Here is a 19,767-nt window from a genome sequence, read left to right on the forward strand (position 1 = left end):
ATGTGAAAACGCCTCTTTTTTAGTTAACCGTAGGTACGAACGGTCAAACCATGTCCAAAACGGACGAAATTTTGACGGGGTCCCTAAATATATATACCAATCACATCTGCTGGTGTCGATCGATCATATTTCGAATTAGAGTTGGCGATTTCCTAAGTGTCAACTAATGTATCATAACATTTATATTAGGTTTCAAATAAAACTATCGCATTATGAAGGAAGCAAGACGGCTAAATAATGCGCCTCTTATACATTAGGTCAATTAGGTTAGAAATTATGTGCGGCTGTGAGGCCGACCACACTATTTTTTTTATTAAAATAATAATAATAATGTAAAATTATAAATATGACAAAATGATGTCGTTTTGTAACGTTGACCATTGACTTCGGGTTGTTCGGGTTGTTCGGGTCGGTTCGGTTTCTAAGGGACTGAACCCATAACCCAACCCAAATAGAATCGGTTCGGTTCGGTTTTTTTATTTTCGGTTCGGTTTGATTCGGGTTTCGGTTTGTTCGGATTCGGTTTGGGTTCGGGTCCGGTTTTTTTCGGTTTTCGGGTCAGTTTGTCCACCCCTACTACAAAGAGCATCCTTAATTGAAAAATTAAAGCAGAAGTCTCAGGATAGGATAAAGAGTACATTACGTTTGATATAAGTCTCAAGTGTCACATAACATGCCCTACAACGAAAAAAAAAACAATCTTCTTGGTTACTATTAGAAACTTTGGTCAAACCTTGACGGCTTGACATCAGCAAGCCAAAAGGCCTACTTATGTCCCGACTGCAGTCTGCAAATTTGTCCCGACTGCAGTCTGCAAATTTCTCGAGCTTACAATTCGGTGCTGCTTTATATCTTTGTTAGTCCTCTTTATCTTTGAGATTTTCTAATTTTATTTTCCATCAAGGGAAACTTTGGTCCGGCTTTGTTAGCTTGTCTCACTACAAACGAAAACAAAAGCATTAGCATCCTTGATCAAAACCAAGAAAGAAGCATCAAGAGAAAATAAAAATTTGAATAATGTATGTCTCAAGTCTTATGGAGCAATAACTACATCAATCTTTTAGATGTGATGCATCAATCTTTTAAAGTAGCAGCACCCATGCTAATGAAAATGTTAATGAAAAATCGATTTGCAATAGCTCTTTTGCCTTCTTCTACGACACATCCTCCCCTCAAAACACCACCCATTATATGAGGCCAAAGACTTTTTGTTATTAGACATCTCAATTAAACTAAAAAACGATTACTAAGGGAAAAAAAGAATTAAAATCCAAATACCTAGATCCTTAACACCAAACTACAAATTGCAGTATTCAACTTAAAAGATTCAAGCTATTAGTAAGTAATATAGTGATCTTTGTTTTTGTTACTCCCCATTCGTTTTATTGTGGTTTTAGTCTCAAAAGATAGATCATAACCGAAACTTTTAGAGACAAAGCATTCAACTTCATGATATTCATGTATTATAGAGGCACAATCAAACGATATTCTTAGCAAAGAAGATAAACAAAAACCAGAATGATGATCAGAATGAGGAGAGGGCAAATTTGTAGATGATTACAGACAAAAACAAAAGAAAAAAAATAAAAGGCTGGTATCATTAATTCATCGTAGCTATAATTTGGCAATCACAATGAGTTCGCTGCTATGCTTCTTGTTTTTCTGCAAACCTGAAAACAAAAAAAGCAATCAAAAGCACTATCATCACCTAAAGATCGTCCAAGAACCCATATGCACACCACATCATCAAACACCCATAGATACAAAACCCAAGTAACCTTAGTTCTTATGATTCTTTGCAGCTGCGGAAAGAACAAACAACAAACGTGATGTGTCAATAACCCAAAGTCCCAAAGCATAGAAGCCAATCTAGGAAAGAGCAAATATTAATTCCATACAAAGAATATAAAAACCTCATAATGTAGACTATCTTGCCTGTGTTATCTAACTAAAGACCAATAGTTGATAAAAGAACACAAACTAAAAACATGATGGACCATGATCGAGGCCACCAATTGAAAGATAGCAGGAGAAGAGAAGTACCTCAATCTTACTTGACTGAGCTTCTGCTTGTCCACCGTCGAGGTTGACCCAAGCCTTAACTCCTGCAATATGGTTTGCTTTTTTTTTTTGACAACAAAACCTGAATATAGATCAATGTGAAAAGAAGTATATCCAATAATCGCTGGTCATGTTTGTACAAACTAAACATGCATAAACCTCCAAATGTAATCAATAGATTAGCAACACATAGAGTAAATTTGAAGTGTAAATCGATATTGCTACTTTCCAATTTCCAATTTTCAATATCCAATAAGTATTTACTTATACAACTGGTGTTCCATCGAGCAACGATAAATCGTTGATATACGCCTCTGCTACAACAATAATCTATCTTAAATTTAATATTATTGATTGTTATTCCAATCAAATGATCATCTTATAATGCAAGAAAATCACCCATAGAAAAGAAATAAAAGAAAAGAACAAACCTGATGTATCTTTCCTTTTGACCACTGACATATTTCCAATTTAACAGGTTCCGCAAACCTGGAAAGAAAATTAAAATGCCGTAAGATCAAAAACACAAATATAAAATTAAACCAGTAAAATGTAACCACAACTAAACATTGAGGCATGTTGCGGTTGTCTTCCATTGTTCCAAGAAAGTCCAATGAATAAAGAAGAAAAACTTTGTTTAGAGTAGCACTTGATTCATTTTTTTTCAGAATTATATTTGTATTTGGTTTCATTCTTCCTGTTAATCTTTATACATGATCTTCATATTTGTTTATTCAAATAGATATTGCTGAAAACAGATAAGAGGAATATACAATTTTAGTTTGTTAACTAAAAATATGACGGTAAAGAAATCATTGGAGGATAAAAAAGAAGAGAGAGTGATCTCAGCAAACCCCAAAAGCCTCATTATTTGCAGAAGCTTTCGTGTTCGGCTTGTTTTTCTTATAAAACAAAATGAATTTGCAAAAGCTTTCGTGTAAAGCTAAAAAATTTGCGAGCAAACTATACATTTTCTCAGCTTAACGAAAACCCTTGCCTATTTCAGAATTCATTCTAAAAACCAATGATTAACCCAAAATCAATTGACATGCACAACAAAACGCATTACCATTTAATCCTACAACGGGAAGAGGAAGTATACATGTATTAAGCCAAAGGGAACAGATGAAGGCAATGACCTAGTAATTCCCTACTTTCACTTACCATTCTCCCAGTGTTCATCCAAGTAAGCGTATAACATGTCATATTTCACTGACCATTGCTGAGATATACACACAAATAATCAGTCAATAAGTATTAAGAATAAAAGAGGAGGGTAGTTCAAATAAATAACTTCCAAACTTGGTTAAAAATATTCAGCAGCCATTCCTGTTCAGGTAATAGCAATTCCACACGCACCCGCCGTCTTGCATTAGTGAGAGTTGGTTGGTGTCGTTGGTCTATTTGAATTTGGGGTACTTGATTGACTTATTCTTGTAGTTGTTGGCCTACTTGCAAGAGCTAGATCCAGACCGTAAAAGTGAAAACCGATGAGGTGAAACTGTTAGCATATCTGCCAATAGCAAACACATCATAATCAGATTGTCACATAGGGAATTCATTATAAAGGTGTCAATTTCATAATGTCCAAGATGGGAACTCACCTAATTCTTTCTCGGGCATGCTAGATGTAAATGAAAATGGTTCCAGAATATAGTTTCATTGATTCAAGCTTTCATAATATCTAAGGTTCATTTTCACTAAGAATTTGTAACTCATAAACACTTACCAAGTTAACTCCTATCATGCATTCATGTGTTTGGCAAATGCAATTTATCTTCGACTATGACAAACCTATCTATTTGGATCGTATCACAGTACTGTCATTAAGTTACGAATCAAGAGTATGAATTTCCAACTAACAACTCAGCAACAATTCTAGTAGAAATAAAATAAATAAGGGCAAAAAGAAAATTGCACTACACGGTATCAATTACAACCAAACAAAAAGAAATCCAATCTCTGCTTCATTAGAAGCTCAATTATATCTATACCCACATAGGCACATACATATATAGATACTGAAACTATAAGATTCTCCTCACCTGAATGAAACAGAAACAGAATTCCCGTGCTTGTAGAGAATTTTCAATGTCAGCCATAAAATTAGAGAATCATCTCCATACTTAAGAGCCAATAAGAGCATAACAAAATTAAAATGGATGATCGTTTAATAGATGCAAGAAAAAATACCTCAAGTTGCAAACACATTACAAAAAATACAAAAAGTTACCATTCGAACAACCAATCTGATGATGCCTAACTCAGGGAATAATACACACCTTGAAGTAGAGTATTTGCAGAAGCTTAACGAAACAAACAATATCAAGCTCTTATCATTCATATAACTACCATTCAAGTGACAAAAAATATTGACCATTTCCATTTCAAATACCTCACAGAAATCATCCCTCTGAAATTCAGAGTTCATCAGAAAAAAGGAGAAACATATTTACATTTCAGTACCTTAGTGAAAATTAATATTGAAAGCAAAAATAAAAGAAAGCTTGGATAAGCTCCATTTGTAGTTCTTAAGAACACAAAACCTGAATTATCAGTTCTTTAATTTCATCTTTTTTAGGTTCTTCTCACGTTTGATTTTATGTCAAAGTGGTATTTCACCTGCCATTGTTTTGTTGTCAGATTTGTTCCAAAAATGTCAATTGCATTTCATCGAACACCTTTACGTATTCATACTGGGCTAGAAATTCCCAATAGCAATTTGTTGAACACTTCTCATACAGTATTTTGATATACATATATTTATATACCTGACCTTATTCACTTATTCTCTACTATATATCCAATGTCTCTACTCTTGGAGCAGTAGGTGGGGGATGCTAAAGGCGTACTATATCCTTTACTATTTCGTCCTTGGTCTTATAAGAAAATCTTAGCAGCATTTCATCGAACACTTTAAAGGTGATAGTCATTTGCACTCCACATTTTAACTCTCTCTAAATCCAGAGAGTCATGCGCATCTTTCTTATAAGTCAATTTTATTTTTCTTATGTTAATTGACCCATAATACTATTGTTTACCAAATTTTTACCGAAAAAAAAAACCTGACATGAATATAACTTCACTAATCTATGCATTCTAACCTTTTCTAGGGGAGGGTTGTCTTTGACGCACCCACATGAAACCTGCCAACATATGAATATTAGAAACTTTCAATAGGCTATGTAATCTAAACTTCTAAAAGGGAAAAATGGAGGAGAAAAGTTGACGAACAGAAACAAATAGTATTTTAATATATACATTTATCAATTTTAAATTAACTTATAAATACAATTACAAACCTTCAATTCATAAACAAATGACCTACGCCCTTCACAACCTACACAAATAAAAACCATGATAAAAAATCATAAGTTCCAATTCCCATTCACAATGTTATTGCATACTATCAATTGCATGTGTATTTCTTAAAGAATTAATCAAAGCACCTACCAGTATCAAATTGTTACTCCAAGATTCCAATTTCCGCTATTATTTCACTACCTAAAACAAAAACAAAATAGCATTAAAATCAGAAGCCCAATTGAAAAAAAAAAAACAAAAGATGCAAACACGTCAACACCCCAACACTAATAGACTTACCATTATTTTTAAATAGTAGAACAGTGGAGGGCAGAGATGTCTAGAAACCGAAATATGAGGGCACACATAAGTTCACAATATCTATGAACAGTGCAGGAAGTGTTGAGCTTTAATTTTGAAAAATTAACCTCATTAATTGATTTCAGTTAAACAAATATCAGCTAATAGATCAAATCCCCACCAATAACTTAGATTACTTGGGCTACCCTTTTTGATCCCAAGGGACGGAAGAGGCTAAGTTTGTCAAAATATGGTTGTCAGTTCACTACCCTAAAAAATTAAATATAAAATAAAAAGCCATTGCAGTGCTTTTAAGTTATTAAACTTAAAATCAATCCTAAAACATCAAGGTTAAATTTAAAAAACAACATGATCATTATGTCAATAAAATCTTAAGAAACAACATAACTAACCCAACATATTATAATAGTGTTTTTGATTACATTTTAACCCCAGTCAACCAAAGCTCACCTATTGTGTTCAGCAGTCCATTATTATCCACTGGATCACAAACTCAACGGTTTCATATCTAGTGATTTTGGCCTGTACCCGGCTGTTCCTGTACAAATAAAAATGATGCCACTGTCAGTTCTAAAAGATTGAAAAAATTAGATAACCATAAAACACAAATTTGATTGTTTAAATTAGTATAACCAAGGGACGAACGGTATAATGAACATCAACCGATTTTTCATAAGCCAAGCATATATATTGGATCAAAATATGTATCAAGAAATAATAACAGCAGTCAACATAAAAATACTGCACCATTGTATAATCCAATAATAACCCGCACCAGGTTAACCAAAAGTGGTAGCGTTCACTTATTACTTGGATTACTCCTGAATTATTACCTATTATTGAAGCACCTCCATGGTACTGGGTTGCTTCATGGATTGTAAATTATTATTCCAAGTAAAGTAGTGCCATGATCTCTGTAGACTGAAAAATATTCTAAATTAATGACAAAACTATATGTTTATCCACAAACCACCAATCCATTTTAAACACAAAACTATGAAAAACTGGAAATCCGTATAATTTTAAACGGCGTACCTCCAGTATCATCAAATAAGTATCAGTGACATTCTGATGAACAACTTCCATGAGTCGTCCTCACCTTTGCAACCTAAAACATAAGGAACATGACGCAGGGGTTAATCTCAAGTGATAGAAATAGATTCAAATAAGTCCAAATTTCTTAAATATAAAAACCATCCAAAACTTTCATTAGCATCTCACTAAATACTTTGAAAAAAATCAATACCATAATCAAAGTGGAAGCTAAACAAAGCTACAAAAAATGAAATTCCCACTAACACACTGGTAAGTGATAACTGATTACCGGGATCGGTTTGTCCTGAAATTCTATCTCACGTCTCTGATTCTGCTATTAATTCTGAAAATAACATTTATTTGGCTAAATTTAGACCAAGTTAAAGAAAAACACACCTAAATTAAACCACAGAAAATAATACAAATATATGTATCATGCATTGTCTGTGTAAAATGAATATTAAAATAAATACTACAGATGACCAAAGAGAAATTGAAATGATCTACACATTGATTTATAGCTATTGTTTATTCCTTATGGGTCAATTCATTCTCTAAGATTATTCTATCAACCCCAACCCTGGAGAAGAAAAACATGTAATTATCAAAATCTATGATAGACTAACTCCAAAAAAGGGCTAAAAAAAAAAGCTAAAAGTAAAATAAAATTCCTACAGGGAATACCTAATAGCAAAAACACAATGACACAGATGGGTCGGAAGGGATTGACGACGGTGATCCCAGGGGAGGTATGAAGCAGAGAAAGAGAAAACTGAATCAATCTTACAATTCAAGGACTCAAAAGATGGCAAATTTGGAAATGAAGAGAGTGATGAATTTACCACACGCAAGCAAAGGAGCCCGAACATTAGGAGCCCGGTCAGACCTTCGACAATTGCCAGAAAAGTTCAAGAACACCATGTACGACTGGTCTCTCCCTCCAATTTTGTAGAAATCCGACTTGCATGTAGGATTTCAGGGTTAGGCAGAAGAAAGAGGAGAGATTAGCGAGGAGGACCAACTAATTACAACTTCTGGATTTGGGGCTAAGATCTTGTCTCTGAAAACCCTCGTCTCTGTATCCCCTCTATCTAAACCAAAATAATCGATACCCAAAGACACACCCCAATAGAAGACACGATGTGCTTACATGGAGACACGGAAACTGCATAGAGACACTGATCTAAATCAATGCTAAGCTAAAAACCTTGGTGTTGGTTATATCCAAAATTTGTGCTATATTTTTAAGAGCGTAGCCACAAACTGAATTGATTAATCAATACTTAAGCTTGAATTTGATTGTTTGTAAGGCTAGGATGCTTATCGACTTGTCATAAAAGACCATCCTACCCCAAAACCAATCCTACCAGATCTCATCGATCTCAAATTACACTCACCAATCTCCATAATGGCAAAAAAAAATTACATTCAACACATACCTTCCTATTCTTCCATGAGCAAAATATCAAAACATATTTTCTTCATCAATAAGCAATCTGAAACAAAACCAAACTCCCTAATGAATGCCCATAACAAACCACAGCAAATCAAACTCACCGTGCCAGTCAAATGATCTAAACAGCTGCAGCAACACAACACACTTGCTTTTATACTCTGCATACACTTGAAAATCCAAAAAATAAAATTTATCAGCAAATGAACAAAATCCACCTATCAAAAATAAATTTAAACATGAGGAAACTTGTAATTTATGGGAGAAAAAGAAACCTCTGGCCAATAAAAAGTCAAAACAACATCTGATGCGAAAAATAACCCTAAACATTTTAATTTAATTAGATCATGATAAAGGAGTCTTCTTACATAAAGAAGAAATATATCCACACAGTAAACCAGCAGCAAAATAACCCATCAATCAAAATTGAAGAATAAACAAAAATTCAAAAAATCTATAAATTTTTCTTCACTTAAACACAATGAATAAGAGAAAGGGGAAAAATTACCTATCAACTGCTTCCGAAATGTCTACAAAACCACTCCCATGAACATTAGTCCCAGCTTTCCTCCCTCCTGCACAGGATTGAGGAATATGAGATGATTGATGGACATAACTTATATAAAAGAAACCAATCAATTAAGATAATACAATTAACCATTTTAGTTAATCAACATGTGCCAGCATATGTATCTCATGATGAATAAATGACCTGATAATTTAGAGTGAAAGGAAAAGGAAAAGTAATTTAGAGTAAAATACAAAAGAAAGAGAGGAAACCCACCATTTTTGTTTTGTTTGAAAAAGAGAAAGAGAATATGAGAGTTTGCTCAATATCGTCAAGAACTAAAACGCATGCATGCATTTGATTTGTTCCCCCCATTTTTTGAGATAACCCACATAGTAATAGAGAAATGTACAGAAACTCTAGACTATAATCGAGTAGGTCAAAGAATACGAATTCTCTGAGCTCAAGCAATACAAAGAATTATAGTTTCTTTCTAAAGGGCTCATATTTCTCATCTGGTTTAAATAACAACAGAAAAGCCAGACGACCATCTAAGGACCAAACTGAACAAAAAATGGTAGCAGATCGATCACAGATGCTGAATCTACAGAAACGTTTATCTTACCCCAAGTTGTAATCCATGCAGCTACCAAAACAAAGCAAAAAACAAAATTTATTGAAATAAATTCAATCATGAACATACTCAGACAATTCAGTGCAAACAACACCGAACAAAGACCAGAAGTCCTGAACAATATTTACCTCAAATAAAAAGCTGAATTCAAACCAAATCCATTGTTGTGAGCTGAAGGAACGGGGCAGACCTCGAACATAAAACTAAACCCAGCAAAAAACCAAGATGATAAATCAGAAAAAAAACCCAATCAAAATAAAAAAAGATAACATCAAAATACCAAATGCGATGACCAAGAACCGTAATACCTGTTTGTAAAACCGCGCCGCCTCTACCATTTCTTCCTCTCCGTCCGTCACAATTCAGGTGAAGTCTCTTTAGTGAAGGGTGGGAAGAGGAGATCGAGCAGGAGGACTGAGAGAGAGAAGAGCCCAGCAAACATAATAAAACCTCAAACTATTTACACCCAAGCAACCGCTGGATCAAGGGATAATTAAACGACGACACGCATGCATTCGCTAGAACCACCACATCACACGCGTCCGAAACACACACGAAATCAAAAACGAAAATAACCGAAGACATAAGGTCAAAAGAGTCCGAAAAACCCAACAAAAGGGTCCTGTGGTACTTACACCAAAACAATGAACAGTGCAGGAGCTGTTCTGCTTTAGTATATAGAATAAGGTATGAAAAAGAACCAGGAGAATCCTGTCGAGCTTATTCTTTCTTAAATGATCTTATTTCGAATATCCTCAAGTTTCTTTAGTATCTCTCCCGGAGTCCTATCCTCGCAATTTTTCTCTGTACATCCATAGGCAGTGTTGGGTATTGCTCGCAAAGATCTCCATCAATTACATTCTTGACCGGGAAATAAGCTGATCTATAAGCCATGTGATCTCTCCCACACAAGGGTGGATGTTTCTGTCTCATATACATCTCCAGGTGAGAAAAGAAGTCGATGTCATCATGGGAAGTGAATGCACACAATGCACCCAAGCTACCCATCACTGTCCCATAAATGATGCACTCAGCACCACCTGGAACCAGAGACGCCTTCTGCAAGCAGCTGACTACATCATCAACATGAAACTGAACTATCTCATCTACTTTGTTTGGGGCACCATTCAACTTACCCTGCTTCCATTTTATCATCCCCCCAGTTGGATCTTCTTCTATCTCATATGAAACATCATGTGGTAACCATACAAAGTACACATTCCCAAACTTGTCTGCACCTGCCATGGTGTCAAAATCAATATGAAATGATGTTGTCAGCCATCTTGGAACTCGATCATCAGCAAATATATACAGCTGATTCTCATCCCGCCTACTCTTGCAGTAGTGGAATGACTCTTGAATGTCACCTACATATATTCGATCACAATAGGCGTGAATGGATATGATATCGTTGGGAAACAGCTTATTCTCACATTTCCTGAGCAATCGTTTCCTCCCCGAATCATAGTCTGAGAACTAGTCCTATTCCTGCTAGTAATCTTCCCTGGAACTGGCATAAAGCAAGAGGAATACCATATACTTCTGTCTTGTGCAAAAGTTCAAGGGACTTTCCATCTTCAAGAAATCGATATATATGAATATATCCGCTAGTTATACTTTTCTTGGGCCAAAATTGAAGTCCCCTTGTGGTTCCGACCGCCAAAAGCATACCGGCATTGTCATTAAAGTTCACTGTACATACACTGATTGCAGATTCATTATCAATCTCCAACAAACAAGTTGTGGTTGCTGTCTTTGGGATAACAATTCTAATGCAAGAAACCCATTTGTCAGACTCTGCCTTGGGGTAGCCATACTGCTCATCAGAGAGGCGATCATCCTCATTATCATCAATTTCCATCTGCTCCACATTACCATTTCCTTTTTCACCCATCTCTGCAGCCTCAGAGTATTGTTTTGGTGGAGAGAGATCTTCACCACCATTGTTACTACCCTTTGTACGCTTCATTGCTGGAGAGACATCTTGATCTACATCCTTTCTAGTTTTTCTTTTTGCAGCTTCACGCTCTTCTGCGGTGAATGCTCCTTTATCACTTTCGATAATAACCAAAAGCTTTTGTTGCGTTTGCACTGCAATCTTTCTAGGGGTATACCTCAGAGGAATCACAGTTTCATTAAATGTTTCTCCTAGTCTTTCAATAGTAAGAATCCTTAAGGACCTGACAGAAACAGCAATTACACCTTCCTCACAATAAGCAGATGAGAATGAGGCAGCATATTCAAGAGTCTCATAAGATAAGGGTGCTAATAGAAAATTTCCTTGATAAATATAACCAAGCCAGGGGTGACTTGATAAACAGAGCATAGCATGCTTGCCTCTTATATTAATAGAAAATAGCTCCGGAGCTCTCAGTCCAAATAATCTGTAACGGGAATCAGAAAGCTGACCTGTCACCATATCCACCACTGTTCTGAACAAAATCCCAGTTTGTAAACCAGCATTGAGGAATAGGTAGGCAGAATGATTGACACAATCCACACCACCAACTGATGCCTGAATCTCGAGAAATAGGAGAGATTCTGGAACTGAACAGACACTCTGAACACTCAGAACCTGCATACAATCATCAGGATCCAATGACAATACACGAATAGTATTGTCATACGAGCCAACTGCAAGGAAATGAGATCCCTGTCTCCCTTAAAGTATTGGGGCAATGTCCAGACAAGCTACTTCTCCAGACAATTCATACCTCTCAACCACCACCAGTTGACCAGTCATATCAACCTCAAAGTATATAAGTTCTCCTCCGCTCAATGCAATAACCACCTGAAGTCTATTAGTGCTGACCAATAGAATCTCTCTCTTCCCAGGAGTCTTCCATTCAATGAAACGTCCACCTTCCCTAATATGACTAATGCCATTTGGGTGAACTTGCATGAGAGCATCATTACCTATCAAAGACATGGCAAGTGAACGGGTGGTATCAAGAAATCCACTGTCATTAACTTCTTCGACTGTCTCACCAATCGACAAGACAATAGCAGCACTTGCAAAAGACACCACAATGTATGCATCAGACTCATCACTCACCTTCTTTTTCACTGTCCAGACAGCTCTCAGTGCTTCAGGAAGATCTGACACAGTCATCTCAGTGATAGACAGGCCAGGTATTAGTATCCTGCGAGATGAACGAGGACCCCGCCCGCAAAGCATGAATATTTGAGGTGTTTCTTCTTTTTCAAACAGATTACAAACCTTCATGTCCATCATCGGCATCAAGCTCCCAACCTGATCAATCCACACAAGGTTTTTGAGTTTCCTAGGCAGGAAACCCTCTTCACTTTCCATCATCGAACCCGAGGACTCCACATCAGGATCTTCACCTATTGTATGCAACTGATACAAAGCATGATCCCCAAACTCCGAAGCAGCAAACAACAACCGCGATTTCAACACACACATTGAGCTGGTAACCGGAATTGTATCAAAGTACTTGATTTTCAATCCTGAGACAACATTCTTATCATGCTCCAAACTCACCTTAAAGACATCCCCATACTCAGTCTGCACAAGAAAAAGAACATAGACTTCATCCTATAAGTAGCTGCCGAAACTATAAGCGTCCCACGCTCCCTAGGCAAATCAGCAAGCCTTGGAATCACAGCCCTCACCTCTCCCCCTGGCCCTGATTCTTATAAATCACAAAATTCTCAGCAAAAACTAACACTCCACCCGGCCCATCGCCACCTCCTGGAACAATACGTAGACACGAGAAATTTAATAAAGTAAATCATTTTTATGAAATGATTAAATCGACTAAGAACCCGACAAAATTGCACATGTGGCCCAAAAGTCAACAAAGTTGTGCGGATCCGAATAAAACTCGTGTCAGCACATAAACGGATGATCGTAATTGAAGCTACGTGATTCTGAATTGCATCGGAAAATTGAATGTCATTGACGATTCGAAATGGTAATCGGACATTTGATTAAATTAATAAATTTCGTAACGGTCATAATTAAGTCAATTATTTTCTGTTTAATTTAGTTATGAGAATAACTAATTTTAAATTAATCAGAAAATACATATTGATTTAATTATACAATTAAAGAAATTTATTATTTTAGTGTCATTAAAATATTCTACAAAATAGAAACCTTGACACTATAAATACCCCCTTCAACATGAAGGAAGGGGAAATTGGAGAAGAAGAGAGAAAATCATTTGAGCAAGATCACTCTCGACAAATCCCGAAGTCTCTTAAGTCCACGAAGATCATCAAATCCACAAAGAATCGTCAAGTGGCCAAATCGTTCGTTCTTCATCAAATCCAAATCCGAACTCAAGTCCACGAAGAATCGTCAAGCCACCAAATCGCTCGTTCTTCATTAAATCCAAATCCAAATCAAACTCAAATTCTCAAGATCAAGTGTACGTCACCCTTGAGCCAAGTCATATACGGAGATAGAATCAGAGGAGTTCACAAAGATTGTAACCTCGCGCTTGATATTCAATAAATCACATTTTTATTTGTACACGTGTCTGCATTCTTCTTTGTTTTCAGATAATCGTTCTACACAACAACCAGTAAATTCACGCCGATATGTTAAGCCCCAAATCAAGCTCATAAAATGTCAAAACACTTTCGAGCATTGCGACTCGAATCCAAATCGGAATAATCAACCTCAATAGCAGCAAATACAGGATTATCAAAACCACAATCAAGTCCACAAATCGAAAACACTATAGTATGAGACTTATGAGCCTCCAAAGGCGACGATATCGTCAACCTATTAGCAACATCCCTATTCAAAACGTACATCAGCTTTTGTTTCTCCGTGGCTCCAATCATGACCGCCCACCCTTTCGGACCCTTTCGAGTCGACGGCCAAGTACTGACCCAGAACAATCCGGCGATAACCAAATTTTCCGAAAGTCTCCTGGTGAATTATTAAAGACATTTCTATCCTTGTTGTATTCGAGGATTATGATTCAGCCGGAATCGGGGCCGACAACAATGTAGTCTTTTAGGGAGCCGGTGAGCCTAAACGGAGATAAAGACCTAATGGCGCCGAAGATTTCGGCGGAGAGGAGAGTGTGGATCTTACCGGTGTGGGGGTCGGGGCGGAGAAGGTCGAGGATTTTTGATTCTCAGGTTGTATTATGTTTTCAGTTATACATAGCCACATAGGAATGATGTTACTCATAATTGGTTCACACTCCAGACACCAAAAGCTTCATGAATTTAACTACACAAAATTGGAAACAGGCTTCTTTTCAATTATGATACCTAATTAATGAAGTAAAGATAACGTACGGTTTACTTAAAGCATCTCCAACAGTTTTGATATTTTAGAAAAAAAAAAGAGAAATTTTAGATGATATTGAGTTTTCACTCCAACAGATTATGCATCTCATTCTCTAAAATAGAGAAATGTAAATTCTCCAAATTTGCAGCAACCTGCATTTTTTTTTTTACAGAAACAAGAGCATTAAATGTTACATTTTCTCCAATAACTCAAGTTTTAATAACAATCAATCAAAACAATTAAATGATTATATAATATTTTATTCACTTGTAATAAATACATAAATATGTAAAATGAAGAAACTGTTGGAGTTTAAGTATAATGTTTTTATAGATTTTAGCATTTATTTTTCCATTTTAGAGAAATTTTGTCAAAACGGTTAGAAATGCTTTTAGCCACCTAAATTTATCTTGGCCCGTAGATTGATATGCATATGTGTCGATGAGAATTAAACTCACAATTATGATTATGAAAACTGAAGCAAGGTAACTTTTGTGCATAAAATAAAACATTCCACCGCAAGATGCTATATCCTTCTGCAGTTTTTGTTCAAGTTTGACACCAATTAGAGTGAAACATTATTAGGACAGCTCCACTATACGAGTTGTTGGAACTTGGTAAATGACTACTAAATAGTGATGACTGCCAACTTGGGTTTAAATCCACTGTGACTTTATAGAACTTGATCACTAATTATCACATAATGGGGTTGATATAGTCTTTTCTGGTTCCAAGAATCACTTGGTCACCAGTATGCAGAGAGCTCCGAATGATTTCTTTTGCTTACCTGATGCTAGGAAGATAGAACTCAAAATCTAAAGGTATGGAAAGACCGAAGGAGTCTGCAGGAGAGTTTCAACTGCTTCACTATAGAGTTTTTAATTTAACTGACACTTAATCGAGTATACTTCTATAGTTTTTACTTTTAACTAATATATGCGTTTGATAAAAAAAAACTCATATATGCATTATGCGGTTGACTACTTATATATACTCTGCTCTATATGTACAGCTGCGCCAAGGTAAGGTTATGCCAAAACACCAGGCTGTAGTGGACAACACCTAATCATACACACTCAATTACTCATATACCAGTACCACCTTAACAACTCAAAAGGAGTGCCAATTCCATCTTATGGGAGTTGGTTTTCTCAACCAAAGACACCCTGCAGAGAAAAAAAAGGTACAACAACTCCCATCACTTGGGAGATTTGAGAAAACTAGTGTTGCTATATAAAACCATTTCATCGTTCAAACATAACTCACTCAAAATCAAATACATTTCTAGTCCCTCAAGAGTCTAAGCATATACTCTTTAGTTCTTCACAAACCAAATGGCCTCCAAAGTTCTCAAGGCCACATTCTACATATTGTTCTTGGCAATCATCACACTTGGATATGCCAACTCAGCTAGGATCCTTGATGAGGCAACCAGTCCCCTCCCGACAACTGTCCTAGCCTCAAACAATCCCACCACTCCGTTGCCAAGTGGCCAAATCCCTGCCACCGCAACAGTGGATGACAATGTGGACAACAGCGAGGTACCTATCCCCAACGTCGATGCCCCTGTTGATGATGTCACACCACCCGTTGATGTGCCATCACCCGTAGTTCCTCCTGTCATCCCTGCGGTGCCAGAAGCCGACTCGCCGCAACCCGAAGAACCTGTCCCTACTACCGTGCCAGCACCTATAACGGGCCCCACCATCCCCTCGGCAACCGCACCAATTCCTATTGCGGGCCCCGCCATTCCGGCACTACCTGCGCCTCTCCCCGTGGAAACACCCGTGGCCGTGCCCGCTACCACCGTGGCACAACCCCATTTGGCCTTCTTCATGCACGACATTCTTGGAGGATCACACCCGTCCGTTCGGGTGGTGACCGGGCTCATTGCCAACACGGTGGCCAACGTCCCCTTTTCCAAACCAAACAACAATATTTTCCCCGTCACCGGTGGCACCCCCATAAACAACAACAACCTCAACGGCTTCCTCAACAACAACCGCAACAACCTCCCCTCCATCGCCGGCCTCACCGGCACTAGTACTGGCCTTACCAACTCCCAAACCAGCACCGTCATCCAAAACTCCGGCAACAATAACATCGTCGACGGCGGCAGCAACCAGCCCTTCGTCACTGCCGGCCAGCTCCCAAACGGCGCTACCCTCCAGAAGCTCATGTTCGGCTCCATCACCGTCATCGACGACGAACTAACCGAAGGACATGAGCTCGGCTCCCCTGTGCTTGGAAAAGCTCAGGGTTTCTACTTGGCAAGCTCGTTGGACGGAAACAGCCACACAATGGCGTTCACTGTTCTCATGCACGGCGCACATGACGTGGAGGATACCATCAGCTTGTTCGGGGTCCACCGCACAGCGGCGCCGGTGTCACACATTGCCGTGATCGGCGGAACCGGGAAGTATGAGAATGCGAATGGCTACGCGGCCATTGAGAGCCTTGTTCAGGAGGATCAGCACACAACAGACGGTGTGGATACCATCATGCAGATCAGTGTTTACCTCTCCGAGTAAAACTAGTGTTTTTATTTGGTATTGTGAGCTTGACAGTATCAGTGTTGGATTTACTGTATCTATTCTCCATGCATCTTTAATTGAATGAAAAATGTCTTCTGTTTCTTCACATTCTTTGGGATTAACAGTTAATGCATACAGCTTGCTACTGAAATATTAAGCCACAACGATTGAATATATAGTTTGAAGCTTATTCAGTTATTCTTAGGGTAGAATTGTTATATTTTCTTTCCAACTTCGGTCTGACTTCCGCTAGGAGATGAAAATCTGTACTCGGGTTTGGGCCTAACGTACGTTTTGTTAAGACAACCTATTTGTTGAGGGCCGCATGGGCTATCCTGGTAAGACTAGGAATTGATTCCAATAAGCTACTAAGTAATGATTTCCTTTTTGCTTCAACAAGCACTTTGATGTGTTTGAACTTTGAAGTGTCGTTTCATGTAAATGTTTTAGTGCTACGGGAAATAGTCTAGAGTACCAACTAATGAGTTACTCATCATACCAAATAAAAACAAGTTTCACAAGATAGGTGGTTTATTAAACAAGGCGTGGAAGTTTTTTTTTTCTTGAATAGGCAAGGAGTGAAAGTTACAAATGAAAAACGATTAGAACCGGGCTCGACAAGAGTACTACAATCATTAATTAGAAATATAAGTTTGTCTCACTAAAAATGTCAAATGCCAAAACTAGAACTTTATCCATAGTGAATAACTCTTGCTTGCATTAATCTTTACATGCATTATACACTGTTTTGATTTAGGGTATCGAGGTCATTGATTTGATGCTTAAATTACTTTGATTACTCCATCATCATCTAGTCTTTGTTCAAATGGTTATAAATAGGAACCATGCATGACCAATAATGAATCGAAGAACCCATTTACAAACTCGGCCTAATATCAATCTTTCCATCTTTGTTGCTTGTCCAAATGGCTTTCAGGTTGACACCAAAGCTCACTATGAGTATATCTCTTCTGTTACTTTCGTTCATCTTTGCATTTTCTGTCGAAGCATCATATTTTGGACGGCAAAGGAGGACGGCCGTGATCATTTCCGGCTTCTTCTAGAATAATGTCCACGACCCATTTGGTATTATCACTAACTATTCTTTATATTCACGCCCAGACATAAACTCTGCGAAAAAGGCCGTGTACCGAGGTGGCCAACTGAATACGAGTCTAAATGAGCTATTTCTTTTAGGAGAGTTATCGAATGTGAAATGTAATAACCCGATTTTTTGGAACAATTTATTGGTTTTTTTTTAATTTATAAAGTTTGTGAAATTCATTAAACGTGGTTGTTTCGCTTTGCGACGTCGGAAATCGAAAACGGAACCGATATCGGAAATGTGAATTAGAAAAACGTTACGTTTCTACGACGTGAGAATCGACTTTTACTTCGTCGTTCGTTTGTGAAAACTTCCTTCACGAAAGTTGCAGAGCTTGTTGATACGAGTTCGTGGACACATCACGCGTCCTAATCGGACGTCGTACGTGAAAGTTATTAACGACGGAAGTTAGTTTCCGATTTAGAAAAAAATGTATAAAAGGGAATTAATGGAGCTAGGGTTTCCATTTTCGGAAACCCTCACCCCCGCCTCCCTCTCCCATTTCTCTCTCTTCTCCCTCGCTCTCTCCCCGATTCTCCCTCCCTCCCTCAGCACTTCACCGGCGATCTCGTCGACCAGCCGTCCGTGTCTCTCACCGCCTCGCCCAAAAGCCTCACCAGGACCACCGCACACGACCCCGAGCTAGAGACACCACACCTCGCCGCCGTGAAGTCGCACGACATCCCTGAGCCCCTGCGAGGTTTCTGTTGCCGTTCAAACCCCACGCCGCCGACGCAAGCTCTCGCCCCTCATCCCCCTCTACCCTCCGATGCCGCCTACGAGTAATTGGAACTCGAGCCACGACACGCCCTCCACGAGGAATCGACCACGATCGGAGATCCATCCCTCTCCGACAACTTTCCGAAGGCTCCACCGTACAATCTAGGTATGATTTGATGTATTTGATGTTTGTGTGATGATTTTTGGATCGATTTGGGGAAGATTCGGAGGAGGAGGAGATGGAGGAGATACCGCCGCCTAGGGCGGCGCATGTGAGTGCGTGAGGAGGTTTGGAGGCGGCCTTGGGCCGTGTAGGGGTGGAGGAGAAAGGAAGGAGCGGTTTGGGGGCGGCGGTGGCAAGCCACGTGGGCCCTACGCACGGTCGCCGGAGGTGGCTTGTGTACCCCACGCGCTGGCACGTGCGGCGGCGCGTGAATAGTGTTTTCGAAACAGTAAATCTGTAAATTTATTTTTACGTACGGTGAATGTAAAAAGTAATTTACGTACAGTAAATGTAAATTTATTTTACATACGGTACATATAAATGTAAATTACGTACAGTAATTGTAAAAGTAATTTTAGAAGAGTAAATCGGTAATTATTATTTACTGAGACAATATTTACAATTGAATAGTACATGGAGGTATAGAAATACGTAAATACTATGTACTCATACAGAATTACGTAAATAATATGTATTTGTACATGAGTACGTATTATTATGTATTTGTATAGTAATACATGAATAGTAACTATGTGAGCAGTAATTTCGTAAAAACCATAAATTTGTTGGACAGTAAAATATTATTATTGTTTCG

At 38.0% G+C, this 19,767-nt stretch overlaps 1 protein-coding gene, 1 long non-coding RNA gene and 1 pseudogene across 17 annotated transcripts; 1 reads left to right on the forward strand and 2 right to left on the reverse strand.

Moving 5' to 3' along the window:
* Window positions 1-582: 582 nt before the first annotated feature.
* LOC126802527 (uncharacterized) lies at window positions 583-9,808 on the reverse strand. 16 transcript variants are annotated; one of them, XR_007672971.1, is made up of 13 exons: window positions 9,624-9,808; window positions 9,444-9,518; window positions 8,682-8,748; window positions 8,160-8,343; window positions 7,010-7,063; window positions 6,721-6,793; window positions 6,136-6,223; window positions 5,515-5,565; window positions 3,421-5,401; window positions 3,226-3,283; window positions 2,044-2,550; window positions 1,709-1,802; window positions 583-938 (listed from the first exon to the last, which is right to left on the reverse strand). It is a non-coding gene; the product is annotated as an uncharacterized LOC126802527 (long non-coding RNA). The 16 variants fall into 16 exon arrangements; XR_007672974.1 differs by lacking the exons at window positions 583-938; window positions 1,709-1,802 and adding an exon at window positions 967-1,670 and having other exon boundaries at window positions 2,044-2,143; window positions 2,493-2,550; XR_007672973.1 differs by lacking the exon at window positions 583-938 and adding an exon at window positions 967-1,670 and having other exon boundaries at window positions 1,779-1,802.
* Window positions 9,809-10,045: 237 nt separating this feature from the next.
* LOC126803714 (spliceosome-associated protein 130 A-like) lies at window positions 10,046-14,488 on the reverse strand (annotated as a pseudogene).
* Window positions 14,489-15,880: 1,392 nt separating this feature from the next.
* On the forward strand, window positions 15,881-17,222 carry LOC126802760 (dirigent protein 24-like). Its single transcript, XM_050530454.1, has one exon. It carries the CDS (start codon window positions 15,925-15,927, stop codon window positions 17,119-17,121), a length of 1,197 nt encoding a protein of 398 aa, XP_050386411.1. The 5' UTR covers window positions 15,881-15,924; the 3' UTR covers window positions 17,122-17,222.
* The last annotated feature ends 2,545 nt before the right edge of the window (window positions 17,223-19,767 follow it).

The sequence above is a fragment of the Argentina anserina genome, chromosome 7, assembly GCF_933775445.1.
Source record: "Argentina anserina chromosome 7, drPotAnse1.1, whole genome shotgun sequence".
In the NCBI taxonomy this organism is placed as follows: domain Eukaryota; kingdom Viridiplantae; phylum Streptophyta; class Magnoliopsida; order Rosales; family Rosaceae; genus Argentina; species Argentina anserina.

What these genes read in the sequence shown, in the direction of transcription:
- LOC126802760 (XM_050530454.1), top strand. Translation starts at nt 15,925, where the DNA reads ATGGCCTCCAAAGTTCTCAAGGCCACATTCTACATATTGTTCTTGGCA.